The sequence below is a fragment of the Fulvia fulva genome, chromosome 11 (genome assembly GCF_020509005.1).
Source record: "Fulvia fulva chromosome 11, complete sequence".
NCBI classification, from domain to species: domain Eukaryota; kingdom Fungi; phylum Ascomycota; class Dothideomycetes; order Mycosphaerellales; family Mycosphaerellaceae; genus Fulvia; species Fulvia fulva.
Genome location: NC_063022.1, coordinates 2,651,945 through 2,664,796, shown reverse-complemented (window position 1 = coordinate 2,664,796; position 12,852 = coordinate 2,651,945). Strand labels below are relative to the sequence as shown.

General features: G+C 52.8%; 6 protein-coding genes across 6 annotated transcripts; 2 read left to right on the top strand and 4 right to left on the bottom strand.

Moving 5' to 3' along the window:
- Nucleotides 1-200: 200 nt before the first annotated feature.
- CLAFUR5_13166 (uncharacterized protein) lies at nucleotides 201-1,363 on the bottom strand (the record flags this gene model as incomplete). Its single annotated transcript, XM_047912314.1, has 3 exons — nucleotides 201-644; nucleotides 849-1,253; nucleotides 1,301-1,363. 3 exons carry the CDS (start codon nucleotides 1,361-1,363, stop codon nucleotides 201-203), a joined length of 912 nt encoding a protein of 303 aa, XP_047768058.1.
- Nucleotides 1,364-1,699: 336 nt separating this feature from the next.
- CLAFUR5_13165 (uncharacterized protein) lies at nucleotides 1,700-2,491 on the bottom strand (the record flags this gene model as incomplete). The annotated part of the gene is made up of 1 exon (XM_047912313.1): nucleotides 1,700-2,491. The coding sequence occupies one exon, from the start codon at nucleotides 2,489-2,491 to the stop codon at nucleotides 1,700-1,702; it is 792 nt and encodes a 263-aa protein (XP_047768137.1).
- A 682-nt stretch (nucleotides 2,492-3,173) lies between these two features.
- On the bottom strand, nucleotides 3,174-6,115 carry CLAFUR5_13164 (Aspulvinone E synthetase melA; the record flags this gene model as incomplete). The annotated part of the gene is made up of 3 exons (XM_047912312.1): nucleotides 3,174-5,365; nucleotides 5,413-5,911; nucleotides 5,963-6,115. The coding sequence occupies 3 exons, from the start codon at nucleotides 6,113-6,115 to the stop codon at nucleotides 3,174-3,176; spliced, it is 2,844 nt and encodes a 947-aa protein (XP_047768138.1).
- Nucleotides 6,116-7,706: 1,591 nt separating this feature from the next.
- CLAFUR5_13163 (Oxidoreductase AFT12-1) lies at nucleotides 7,707-8,835 on the top strand (the record flags this gene model as incomplete). The annotated part of the gene is made up of 2 exons (XM_047912311.1): nucleotides 7,707-7,755; nucleotides 7,811-8,835. The coding sequence occupies 2 exons, from the start codon at nucleotides 7,707-7,709 to the stop codon at nucleotides 8,833-8,835; spliced, it is 1,074 nt and encodes a 357-aa protein (XP_047768061.1).
- Nucleotides 8,836-9,301: 466 nt separating this feature from the next.
- Nucleotides 9,302-10,847, bottom strand: CLAFUR5_13162 (Acyltransferase clz6; the record flags this gene model as incomplete). Its single annotated transcript, XM_047912310.1, has 2 exons — nucleotides 9,302-10,705; nucleotides 10,761-10,847. The coding sequence occupies 2 exons, from the start codon at nucleotides 10,845-10,847 to the stop codon at nucleotides 9,302-9,304; spliced, it is 1,491 nt and encodes a 496-aa protein (XP_047768062.1).
- An 826-nt stretch (nucleotides 10,848-11,673) lies between these two features.
- CLAFUR5_13161 (uncharacterized protein) lies at nucleotides 11,674-12,147 on the top strand (the record flags this gene model as incomplete). Its single annotated transcript, XM_047912309.1, has 1 exon — nucleotides 11,674-12,147. One exon carries the CDS (start codon nucleotides 11,674-11,676, stop codon nucleotides 12,145-12,147), a length of 474 nt encoding a protein of 157 aa, XP_047768059.1.
- Between the last annotated feature and the right edge of the window lie 705 nt (nucleotides 12,148-12,852).

The following is a 12,852-nucleotide window of genomic DNA, read 5'->3' as shown; positions in this document are numbered from 1 at the left end:
GGCATAGCGAGGGCGTTCAGAGGGGCTGAAGAGAGCGTTCCCAGGCAAGTATATTTACTGCTGACTGGCGTCCGTCTAGACAGTTGAGGCGACTGTTGCAATACCCAGCTGAAGTGTATCAACCCGGCCGCTTATACTGCTGATGCCACAATCGAGACATCGAGTCATTGTGACTTTCCACTGGCCCAATATCATTGCGCCTACAAGAATCGGATCCTGCTCATCCGCTGCAACTGCTTTATACCATTCGTCAAAGTCTCCATCTCGATCTTCAGCTCCACGCCCCAGTTTTCCTTGTACTCGCTCTCTTCGTCCATACCACCTGGGCAGAACGTTGCCCTCTTGATTCCCACGATCGCGCGCCGGTTTTCAGGGCCGATCGTACGGAGCCAGAGTCCAAGCTCCTCATCGTCAGCTCCGCACGTTATCAAGACTTTGGTGCTGTAGAAGTAGGGTAGCAGCTCTTCGCGGAGCAAGCGGCAGGTGCGCGTAATTGGTGGCTGGTGGTATGTTGACTTCCACACATTGAGACCGCCCCCGCAGACGCGACGCTCGTTGTCGATGGCGTGTTTGCCGATTTGGCAAGATCTCGGCCGGGAGGTCAAGGAGACTGGCCCATTTCGACGACTGTTGGCGACGAATGTCTTGAACGGAGATGAAAGGGGAGTACAGTATGAGCAAAAGGGGGACAGTTTTTACTGCGCTTACTCATCGATCACATGCTAGAAACTTGCTCGTTGGGCATACGCATCTCATCTCGACTCGACTCGAGATCTTCAGCTACCCTACTCATGCTCCATCGGCCTTGCATTATCCTTCCAGTAGGAGCGATCCTACAGGAACCGCACATTGTGCCAGATCACTGGGTTCAGGCCAGTAGGCGTTGTGTCCAGCTCCAATTCGACCCCCAATGTTCTCATCAGGCGCTGGCGAAAGTGCTCCTCCGATTCAAACAGACTACGAAGTACCACTGTTCCGCGTAGGCAGCGGCGCAACTCTGGGCCGATGCGTCGCAGCCACACAGTAATTCGTGAGAAGTTTGCACAGTGGATATGCACACGTGTACTGTAGAACTGCGGCAGTGGCTCTTCGCGCAGAATGCGACAAGTGCGGGGGATAGGAGGTTGATGGTAGAAGTCGGGGTGCTTTGGCGACTCCCAGAATGCAGTGGCGGAGAGGTGATTGGAGTCTGCGATCACGATTTTGCCGATCTTGGACCATATCTCTGCGGGTAGGTCGAGCAGGCCTTTTCTCTGCCTAAGTGTTGGCGAGGTCACAGAAATCTGAGGGTTAGACTTACTTGTTCTGTGGCTGTGTCTGTCTTGCTCGGCCCGCCAGCGTTGCAGAGGGCAGATGAGGCCATGGTGGTTGGCAATGGGTGAGGGAAAACGGAGAGAGAAGAAAGCAAGTTCGAGAGCTACCTGAACAGAACGGACGACCGCTGACTCATCAATCACATGCAGCACGAATTTACCATGCTCGTACACCGACGACTGTGGCGATATCATCTCTTTCGCAATCCTTAACCTGTACCTCTGCCAGTCTCCAGCTCTTGCTTCGCTTGCAGACTGATTAACAAAGGAAAGACCGACTGCCATATTCACTGCTACCCATTGCGTGATTCCGAATAACGACATCGCCAGTAAGCAGCACAACCAGCCTCAAGAGTAGAGATTCACCCACTAACAACAGTCCGCTCTCAATGCTCACGGCGATAGCCACCACTGAGATCTGCAACCTCCTCCCTCAAACGATGATTCTCCTCTCTCAAATACCGAATCTGCTCCTTCAAGCCTTCATTCTCCCTCTCAGCTCGATCAGACGTGTTGCTCGAAGAGCTACTCGACCACACAGCCGAGTCATCATGCCGGCCGCGACTCGTTCCATTAGGTCCGTTAGGCCTTGCCGGTCCGTTAACGACACTCTTCCCAAGCTCACGCCATCTTCTCTCCTGATGGCGCCAACGCTGGACGCAATCTCGAATGGGTTGTGCTAGCCGATCAACCTGCTCAACCTTCTCCTGTTCAGTGTGACGATGGCAGAACATGGCCTTCAAGCCAGCTTTGATCTCGAACTCGAGCTCGGTCACAGACTGGCCGTTTGTCATGGGGTCGCCCCGATTTCCTGCCGCGGCGAGTATCCTGGCTAGACCTGTAAAGTATGTCTCGTTGACATATGGTATACACGTCCAAGTGAGGCAGTCAGTTTCATCTGGCATCTTGAAAGCGCACTGGTAGCCAACGTAGTCTTCGCTGCGTCGACGATCGGAGGCTAGACCACTCGTTCGTCGTGTGCTGAGCGAACGTTCGCTGATCGAAATAGTGATTGGTAGAGTTTCGAGGAGTCCACCCAAGGCAGCTTGAGAGAACTTTGGGAACTGTTTAAGTTGCAGGATGTTCTCGAAATCTTGCTGGATAGTTGGATTTGTGGCGAATAGTTCTCGTAGCAAGCAAGATGCTTTTGCATCGAGCTGCTCGAAAACGTTGTCCATTCTGCAGCTGATTTCAGTGAGGCTCATTCCTTCCTGACACTCATTACCCACCTAGAATGGGTGTCTGTTTCCAGAGATGGTCCACGGGTACTGCTGGACTTGATATGCAAACAAGCTCATAACGGTCTAAAGTTGGTTCGGTACAGATTAGGAGTGATGGGAAGAAAGAAAGCGAAGACAGAGTCCTGAAACTGTTGGGCTGTTATTATGCTCACCGGCGTGCCTGTGCGATGTGCAGAGATGGTGTGTCAGGTTGCCTTTTGCGAAACGCAGTCTAGACCGCGTCTTACCATAAGCGAACCATCAGTGGTATAGATTGCGTTCCAGCGATACTCCAGCAATCTCGGCATGCAAGCGACCGCCTCTGGTTCGTGCCAGCGCGGCCAGCACGCCTGTTCGGCCAGCAAGACCACTCCGAGCCGAGGCTGCCGAGTATGCTGTGTCCGTGGCCTGTGTTGGTAGTGCAGATGGAGTCTGCGTGCATCGGGAGACCGTTCCTGTCAGGATATCCTAGCTGAAAGGGCGAGATGAGCCAATTGCACGACAACCACCCGCTGTGAAAGCAGTACTACGCTGTGAAGATGCCCGACCGGAGTAAGTGGTCTTAATCAAACACTTGGGTAAGTTATGCATGCTGGTGAAAGAGCCGACCGAAAGCTGAGCAACCATTACAATCTCCACCCTAGATGCCACGCTTCTCAAAAGCCTCATTAACAATCCTCTGAAAGTCCTTGATATGCGGCTCCTTAATCAGACTGATGTGCGTGCCTTGCACGTAATGAAAGTTGACATTCTCCCCTCGCACAAACTCCCTCCACCCACCAAGGACATCTCTTTTCCACACCTCCGGCGTCGCACCAAAGTGTGGCATAGGATCGGCGCAGAAGATATCCATGGTTCCAAGATCACCCGTTGGTTCATACTTGCTTGCAATCTGACGCATCACATCTTCAACCCGACCATAAGCCTGAAGTCGAGGGACTGTAATGTCCATGTTCTCGATGAGCTCTGGAGAGAACTTGGTGAAGAGGATCTCGTAGAACCCTTCATCGCTCAGGTGTGCTGTTTCATCTGCAAACTTCTGAGCGTCGTCTTCGGTCAGCTCGGTAACGACAGGCAGCACATCAATCATCAGCTTGCGGTACTGAACTTGTCCAATCGTTGGCTTCGGATCAGGAGGGTTGTCGATACCACCACAGTAAACGACAGTCTCACCCGCAGCTTCGAACATCTTGCCGAGCTCGAAGCCCAGAAGACCTCCAAAGCAGTAGCCGAGCATAGCATAAGGACCGTGAGGTTGTACCCTCCGCATGGCATCATAGTAGCACTTCAACAAATCCTCTATCCCATCAAAAGTCCCTTCACCGGGATGTAGACCTTTGGCGCGGAGAGCGTAGATCGGCCTGTCCGGTAGATACTTCAAGAGTCCAATCCAGCAGAGGAACTCACCGGCACCGGGATGAAGCAGGAAGAGAGGCTGTTTGCTTCCTTCCGTAAAGAGTGGGACAATTGGATCGTACTGGGTTGACACTGTTCCTAAGAGTGTCAGTTCGTGTTCCAGATCGGCGACCGAGTGGCAGCGGATCAACAGTGGCATTGGAATCTCTTGGTGGATCTTGAGGTTGTTTTCAAGAGCTTTCTTCAGCCGCATGAAACCCATCGAGTTGATGCCGCTTGATAGCAGTGCATCTTGCCCCATGAGCTCGGACGAGGATACGCCGACGATGGAAGCATATATCTCGGCGATCTCTTTCTGAAGAGGTGACGGGAAGGTCTTGACTGCGTGGCCATTGGTTCCGTTAGTGTGACCATTGGTACCGTTGATGTCGTTCGACTTGACGGGTGGTGCTCTCTCGCTGACGATGAAGTCGTCGAAGGCACCAGTCTCGAAGGACTTCTTCAACTTCGCTCGGGAGAGCTTGCCAATCGTTGACTTCGGTAATAATGACTTCGGTAGCGCAATGATATGTAACGCCTTCTGCGCACAAATACTGAAGACACACTTCTCAACAGCCTGCAATGTAGCCCGAAGATTCTTTGGTCCAATCGCCGCCTCGGTCGGATTGAACAGCACAATCGGCGCTTCAGACTGTCTGTCTTGGTCCCATGTCGAGAACACGGCGGTATAGAACGGTTCCAGGCCTTCGATGTCACTCGTCTCGATCGCATGCTCAATCTCGAACGAAGAGTAGTTCTGCCCATTCAGGATGAGCACTTCTTTGGCACGGCCGAGGAGCAGAAGGTTGCCGTTCTCATCGAATTTCCCGATATCGCCAGTGTTCATCCAGCCATCAGCGGTCATGCAAGCAGCAGTGGCTTCTTCATTGTTGTGGTAGCCTTGGAAGAGGACGTCGCCACGAAGATGAATCAGACCTTCATCGGAGACTTTCTGGTCCTCTTCTTGGTCCACCAGCTTGACTTCTAACACACTGGGCAGTGGTTTGCCTGCGCTTGCAAAGATGTTACCATATTTAACGTCGTAGTCTGGGCCCTCCAGGTTGTAGAAGCAGGCAGAGCATGTTTCGCTGAGACCGTAGACTGGTTTGATAGCCCGCTTCGGCGCACCGAACTTGCGTATGATCTGGTCTGTGGCCTGCAGAGTCGCTGTTCTGTTGGCCTCGCCTCCACAGAAGAGTACACGGAGATGGCTGAGGTCGATCTCCTGGCCAGACTCATCGTGCTCTGCGAGTGCATTGGCAGCTGCGGCAAGGAATGAGTTTGGGGAGAAAGTATAGCCAATCTGGTATCGACTCAGGATCTCAAAGTAACGATGCGGCTCGACTGCGACGTCTGCAGTAGGGGCAAAGACTTGGTCAGAATGCACGAAAAGTGCTTGGAGATGCACCTCGCAAAGGCAGGCTGAATGATCGAATGCTTCGCAGAGTCAGCAAGGTACGTCGAAGCAGCTTTAATGCACTCACAAATCCATGACATGAAAGTCAAGCCATGCGTCGAAAGATGCGCAGCTTTGGCTTGGACCGAGGCAATGAGCGCTGCATGGCTGTATTTGACCGCCTTGGAATGACCAGTACTTCCGGACGTGAACACGATGGCGGCTGTCTTGTCAGGGTCAAAAGGGTGAGTTCTTGACAGAACGCCATTGTCTTCGATCTCTGCGGCCCGCTTGCGAGGAGTGAGGATGTCTTCAACGGATCCAACGTTCAGCCGTCGTGCTGCAAAGATCGATGACAGCTTATGTGTCGTCACGACAGGAGTATCGCCGAACAGGGATTTGACGTTGTCGAGCTGGCCTGCAACAGTTTTTGGGTCGTTCGAGATGGGATTGAGCACCGCACAAACTCCACCCGCCGCAATGACGGACCAGAACCAGAGCACGTGCTCTTCATGCGTGTCGAAGTAAGTGATGACAGTACGGCCATGATCGAAGATGCCAGCTTTACGCAGTCGCACTGCATTGTCCTAGTACCGTCAGATCCCTTCTCAGCCGCCTGCCCATCACATTCAACGTACCTCAGCTTGCTTCAGTAGCTGGGCATACGGCACCCGCTTTGCTTCACCAGCCAAGCCTTTGTTGAGATAAAGCAGCCCGACAGACGGATCTGACGCAGCAGCATCCTTGAGCAAGTCTAGGATGTGCACTGGATGTTGTCTCGTAGCAGGCATGATGTTGAACAGCAGTTTCAAATGACTTGGTTAGCTGCAGACTGGGTTCCGTCCTCTTCAAGTATCAGGTTCGTGTAGCGTCGAACATGCTTGTTGACATCGATCGATGTGCACTATCAAAACATAACATGCTCCCCAGACCGTTCTGCACCATGTGATGTGGACCATCCACAACCAGGTTTCTTCTGGTGACAAGCAGTCGGTAGCGAGGACCCAACTTACTGAATCAAGGGCCCTTGCCTATCAACATCCATACTCCCGAGAACGAAGAGGGTGTCGTTAACAGACGTCCGCTGCAACTTGCCGATCGGCTGTGGCGTATTTGCATGTGCACAATCACCGACAGCCGAGCATTTAGATTAAGCATTTAAGGTTATGCCTAGTTGGGATGTTAGATATGCAAGGGTCTTGTGAGTGGTGGGTGAAGTTGCTTTTAACTCTCGGGCATCGCCGCTGTGGCTGCACTTGCCTTGACTGCTTCGCTCGTGATCCGAGCTCAATTGCTTGTGTGCACTTCGTTTGTGATACGAGGCTGAGAAACCTCCCGTACACAACGTACGAGACCTTGCCTTGACATGTGTCTGCGAGCGGGCCGTCTCGGCCGTTATTCTAGCGAGTTAGCCGGTCGCGGGAGGAAGTTGGGTCTTGGCTTACTTGAAGAAGCAATTCGTTGGGTATATTGTGCGAGCCAGGTTCCGGAATACCATTGGGGGTGTTGCGGGTAGGACGTTGCGTCGGTGGAGACGTCTTGCGTGACAACAGGCATCTTGTAATGTACTAGCGAAGGCATATCTCGCCGACAGAACGACCGTTAGGCTAGTGGCAGGTAACCCGCCGAGCTATCGGGTCCCACCATCTTGGCCCATAACGTTATGCAAAAGGCAAAAGCATGTGCTGAAGGTCTTGCCGCAAGGTCAGCACCGAACGCTGGCGATCATCTTCCAGGGTCGACGATTCGACGATCCTGGTCCGACCACTGTCGATGCATCTGTGAACAGAGATCGTATTCCTTCAAGTGCTCTGACTGAGCACCTCCCATCACCCGAGCCGCTGCCTTCCCGTGCCTTTGCTGTTGCAGATATTGGGAAGCTCTTCCTAGAGCCCGATCTCCGACCGGTGGACCACTGCGGCGATACCGATGATCACGGCCCGCTTCGACCCGAGTCAGCTGCTGATGTTGGTAGATCTGCGGCGGTTCAACGTTACCTCGTAGTGCCTACCAGAGGCTGGATCGCAGGATGGGTCCCAGGATCCTCGCCAATGCACGTGTCGCTATCGGGGTAATCCTCATAGCGGAGCTGAGAGTCTGATAGATGGATGCAGTTCAAGTCGTAGCGGACAGGCCGTCCGGCGTGACATCCCAGCGCTGATATGTGTTGCACATTTGAAACAAATTCGGAAGCAGCGCGGACGATCATTCTCGACAATATGGCAAGATGCGTGTGTGGCTTTCGTCGCTGCGACATTCGATAGTGCTGTCTTATCTGCTGTGACTGAAGTGGTGATATTGCCATCTCTTAACTTCTGCTTGATTCCGCTCAAGAAGCGGTAAGCAAACTTTGTCGAAACCGAGCAGCAGAAAGCAGGGATCATGTCCTTTCCAAACATGTCATGTAAAGTCTTAGTTTACGGCGGAGGAGGTAAGCAAAGCACAAGCCTTCAATGCGATCTCTCCACTGACCATCCATGGCACAGCTATTGGTTCGATCCTAGGCTGGCGAATTGCTCAGAACAGCAGCACCCAGGTCTCCGTTGTGTGTCGTTCGAACTTTGCCAAAGTCAGGTCCGATGGATACCTCTTCCGGACTTCAACATGGGGCACTGGCCGGTTTCGTCCCTACCAGGTGTTTTCTGCATCGAACATCGCTGCTGCAGCCTCGCAGCAACGATTCGACTATGTCATCTGCGCCACCAAGGTCACAGGAGAGCGAGATTCCATGCTGCATGATCTTCGCAGTATAGTCCGACCCAACACAACACTCGTCGCTGCCCAGAACGGCATGGGCGTGGAGGGGCCATTGAAACAAGCATTTCCCAAGAATACAGTGCTGGTAGCAGTATGCAACCTCAACTGCAACCAGGCAGCTCATGGCATCATAGAACAAGCAGTCAACGTCAAGCCGCATGCTTTCGCATTTGGTCTGGCCGGCCACGATCCTCGGCGGCTCGCGGCTGATGTCCGACGTCGCGACAGGTTGGTGGCCATGGATTCTGCTTTCGAAGTTGCTGCAGACGTCTCCCGGGAACGTTGGCGCAAACTTGTTGTCAACGCGGCCCTCAACCCGAGCACCGCACTATCAGGTCTCGACACCCATCAGCTCCTCGAAAGATCAGAAGGCGTGGCAGTGGTATTACAGCTGGCGCACGAAGCATGCGACGTTGCCGCGGCCAGTGGCGTAGAGCTGCCAGCAGATCTGCCAAATAAGGTGGTCGAGCTTGCCAGAGATACTCATGTGATCACGCCTTCGACTTTGCAAGACGTACGAAAGGGGAGACCGCTTGAGCTGGACCCCATTTTTGGTTTCCTGGTCGAGCAGGCGGCCAGAGTCGGCGCGAGCGTGCCATTGCTAACGTCGATGTATCATCTGCTGAAGAAGAAAGATCGCGAAGGACCAGGATATCAGAATCAAACGGAGGGGGCGTCACTTCCTGGGTCAGCCGTGCATGACTTGCTCGCTGCTTGGCAAGGAGGCAGTCAGCTAGGAGAAGTGGTGTATTGAAGCTGGAGGTTCGTATTCGGGCGTTTGGACCATGCGTATTCTTAGCTTCTTTCGGTATTCACATCTGTTGTCATGAATGTACTCCTTTTCGTCGAGGTCAGACGTGGGTGTCCAGCTTTAGGTTCTTTCCACACTCACATCTGTTATCATTAATGTAAACCTCTTCACCGAAGCAATGCATGTCGGTTCCAGGTTCTGGCTCGGCGTTGTACGCATCGCCACCAGACAGGCGTTGGCATCTTTATCAAGTTGCGATGCAGACCAGACGTGTGTGCAAGTCAGAGGTGCCTGCTCGAGACTCGACATTGTATGTGTCGCCATCAGAACAATTTGTTGAGTTTGGATGTAGAACAAACGCGTGCGCAAGCCTTGGTATTAGACGTGAAGTCAAGACAGTGCGATCGCACCAGCCCGATAATGACAAGCCGAAAATAGCAAATACCGAGAAGATCCGAAGAACTGCTTATCAGACATAAGAGCACACTAGCTTGCCATAGCGCGAGAAGACATGATCCTGCTCAAGAGCCTTGCACATGCTGTCAGTATTAGTCGTTGCCACAGCCAGACCACCATCTCTCAATCGCGGATGAACAATGACAGCAGTTGCGCACTTTGCTAGGCTTGCAGCTGGCTTCATGTATCGCGTCACATCGATGTGTCCCAAATCTGACCCCCAGTCCAGTGTGTTGGATTGCAAGTTTGAGTAATCGTTGAAGCCAAGGTTGTGGGTCTGTAACAGCGGCAGAGGGTTCGGACAGATCGCTTGCTCCGCGGGAAGGTTGACGGCCATTGCGAGCCATGAGTTCCATGCTTCGCTGCTCCAGCCTTTGACAGCACTGCGAGCAGAGTATGCAGCTACTTGCAGTCCCAAAGCATCGTCTTCGAGCTCCTGTAGTGGAGACACAGTGAATACCACATCGACAAGATTGCCGATGAAGTCTGAGCCGACTGGCGGATCGAAACGAGATCTCATGTTCATTGGGAACAAGCAAAGAGAGCTTGAGACACCGTCACGACTCTTCTGACGAATCGAAGATAGTCGAGACCAGAACAGTCCAACCATTGCGTTCATGGTCGAGATCCACTTGACTGGATCTGGACCAGAAGCGTCCTTTTTGAGAGCCACAAGACTCTCGGGACTGAAATACCAATGGCACCATTTGACTGTCTCAGGATCTCCCTTTACTGATGTTGACCCATCTACCTGCGGCAGGCGTTCAGACTTCGTCTTTTCGAAAAAGCTTTTTGAGATGGGCCTTGGTGCCAGGTGGAGCTGAGAGTGTTCAGTCGGGAATATGGTCCAATGAGGATTCTCGAACTCCGCAGCATCAGAAGTGGGAACGGAGAAACGTTTGCGAAGCTCGACGTCCATCTTGTTTGCATCCTTGGCTCTGTAAGTCTGCTGACGACCGCTGCTGACATCCGCTGTGTGCAAAGACCACAGTCGTTCGACCTCTGCCATGGCTGTTGCATCTGTCAGAAGATGGTTGAAGCCGAAGGCCATGGCTAGCCCGCCTTGAAGCACATTGAGCTTGACCAGCAACATCGGAGCGCCCTCTGATATTGGCGTCAAAGTGATGGATTGCGAGAATGTTTCGATCAAGTTGGTCAAGGGGAATCCAGCCTGCTTGAGTTCTGCATAACTCGGGATGCCATCCTTTGCAGAGAAGTCTTCGTACGCAAAGTCCACACATCCATCCTCCTTGATCTCAATGGCAATGTCACGTGGGTCATTCTTGGGTCCACGAACAGCGATGCCAGCTAGAGCAGGTATCTCTGAGATAGTCCGGCTGAGTCCTTGCCGGAGCACGTCAAAGGCACGTTCGGGAGTGAGCTCGGAATGCAGAGGCCAGAAGTGAGTCTGGCAGACCTATGCGGCAATCAGTACTTGCTGGGGCTAGCACGCACCAGACCTTGATACTGACCCATGACTTGGGCGAGTATACATCTGGTATCGACAGCTCGATGATCGCAGGCACCAATGCTGTGCTTGGGTAGACTTTGCTCTCCATATTTGCCGCTTCCAGAAAGGTGAATGTCTCTTTCGTCTCGACGACAATTTTGCTTCAGCGACGAATGTAATGTTCTCTGGATAGCAGAATGGATCTCCGCCGTGGTATTAAGGCCGAACAGAACATTTCCAAGCACTCAGCGATATCCCTGGCATTCTTCCTGCTGCAAGCCTTGCCCAACATGGCGATTGTCGCCCATCGTGAGCCACTCACACGGCTCCTATAAGTTTCTTTTGGCTCCGAAACTGGCTGTGCTCCATACCCACGGTTGGGTGTGATAGTATGCACGTTGCCGTGGCTCGGACTTGCTCGTTCTCGTGATAGTGCATCATGGCACTCTTTTGCATTACTTTTCCATGTGCAGGAGATCTGCGAGTTCGCGTGAATAGTGGAGTCTTCGCATACCTCGGAGGCGCTACCATATGTAGAACAAAAGCTACGTGATGTCGGACGGGAGGTTGACGCGAGAAGGAGCGAATGTCTCAGTGAAGGTCGAGCTGGGAACCAGAGCAAGCAGGAGCTCGCGCCAACGCGTCATTGGCTTGGCAAGCACGCCTGACCTTCAATGTTGTTGAAGCAGCATGTTTAGGTGAATAACACAACTTTGTATGCATTGCACTCTAGTCGAAGCGGCGTATAAGAGTAGCAACGCTGTAGATGGCCAGATCCGGTATGCTGGTAGTCATGCTGAAGGAGAGCAGACGATCCTACTGCCAAGAGCCGTTGATAAGCTGGAAGAAGTACACCTCAGTCGTTTGGTAGGTCCTGAACTTTGGAGTGCTTACTCTCGCACACTCCTCTCCGTTTGACCTGCAGCACATGCGATATGACCTCGTTACCCTCGCCGCCAGATTCTGTGTCTACAGCCGAAGAACAGAGGGTCCAGAAGATAGGACCCGAGCTGGAGCGCTTGACGAAGATATGCATCGACGCGATCAACCAACGAGATTGGGACTACACTTCGCCAGAAGGACAAGATTTCCTGTCACATGTCCATCCGAGCTTCACTGCGATATTCGATAATGTGCCGGGAAAGATGGACTGGGCGGGTCTGAATGCTGCTTGGCAGACCATGTTTGCAGCACATCCAGAGGGGCAGTTCAACATCACGCGAATGAACACCGCTGTCGATACAAGAGCCGGATACGGGACAGTCGTGATTGAGAGTGAAGCGACTGGCGTGTCGAATGTCGTGCTGCATGGCCTCAGCGAAGCCAAATGGCGCCGCGTGAATGGGAAGTGGCTGTTCTACTATCATGCTGGCATGCGTGGGAGCAGCGGAAACAGCGGATTCGTGTGAAGCAGATCTTGGACACGCTGTGATCCCCAAAGGCACGGCTGCAAGATCTAGCGGGTGCTTGAGAGTCATCTCCACCGTCTTGCTCATGATTTGGAGTGCGTTGGGAACTTTTACTGCAAGACCGCACTCCTCGAACTATGAGACGACGCATGTTTCAGGAGTCTGGGGACTCCAAGCCGTGAGGATGGCCTAACACACTGAGCAGTCGTGTTATCGCGCCCCAACGCACGATAGTCACGCCTCATATAACCAGACAATGGTGACCACTACAGGAGAAGACGACATGGACGGCTGACTCATACCAGTCGCATGGCTAAGCTCGTTGGTCTTGAGGACAGGCCCCACATATGTCCTCAGTCTTCATGAGGAAGTTGAACATCTTGTGTCCACAAGACTCTCCCACCGACATACTTCTTCCCACCACAACATTATCGGCCATCCAAGAAGTCTCTCCAAACTCTAGAACACCATGGACACGACCACCCATCAGGCAAGGATTTTGAACATCCCACCTGAGCTACGCCTCATGGTCTACGAGTTAGTATTCGAGAACGTCCAGCCTGAAATCTGTATGCATCTGCAGGTTCTAGCCACAAAGGCTCCAAGTCATCTGTGACTACTCACGTGCCGAAAGATATATGAAGAAGCGAGGGATATGTATCTTCAAAGGCACGAGCGGTACTGGTCAAAAAGCAAACGCTTCAG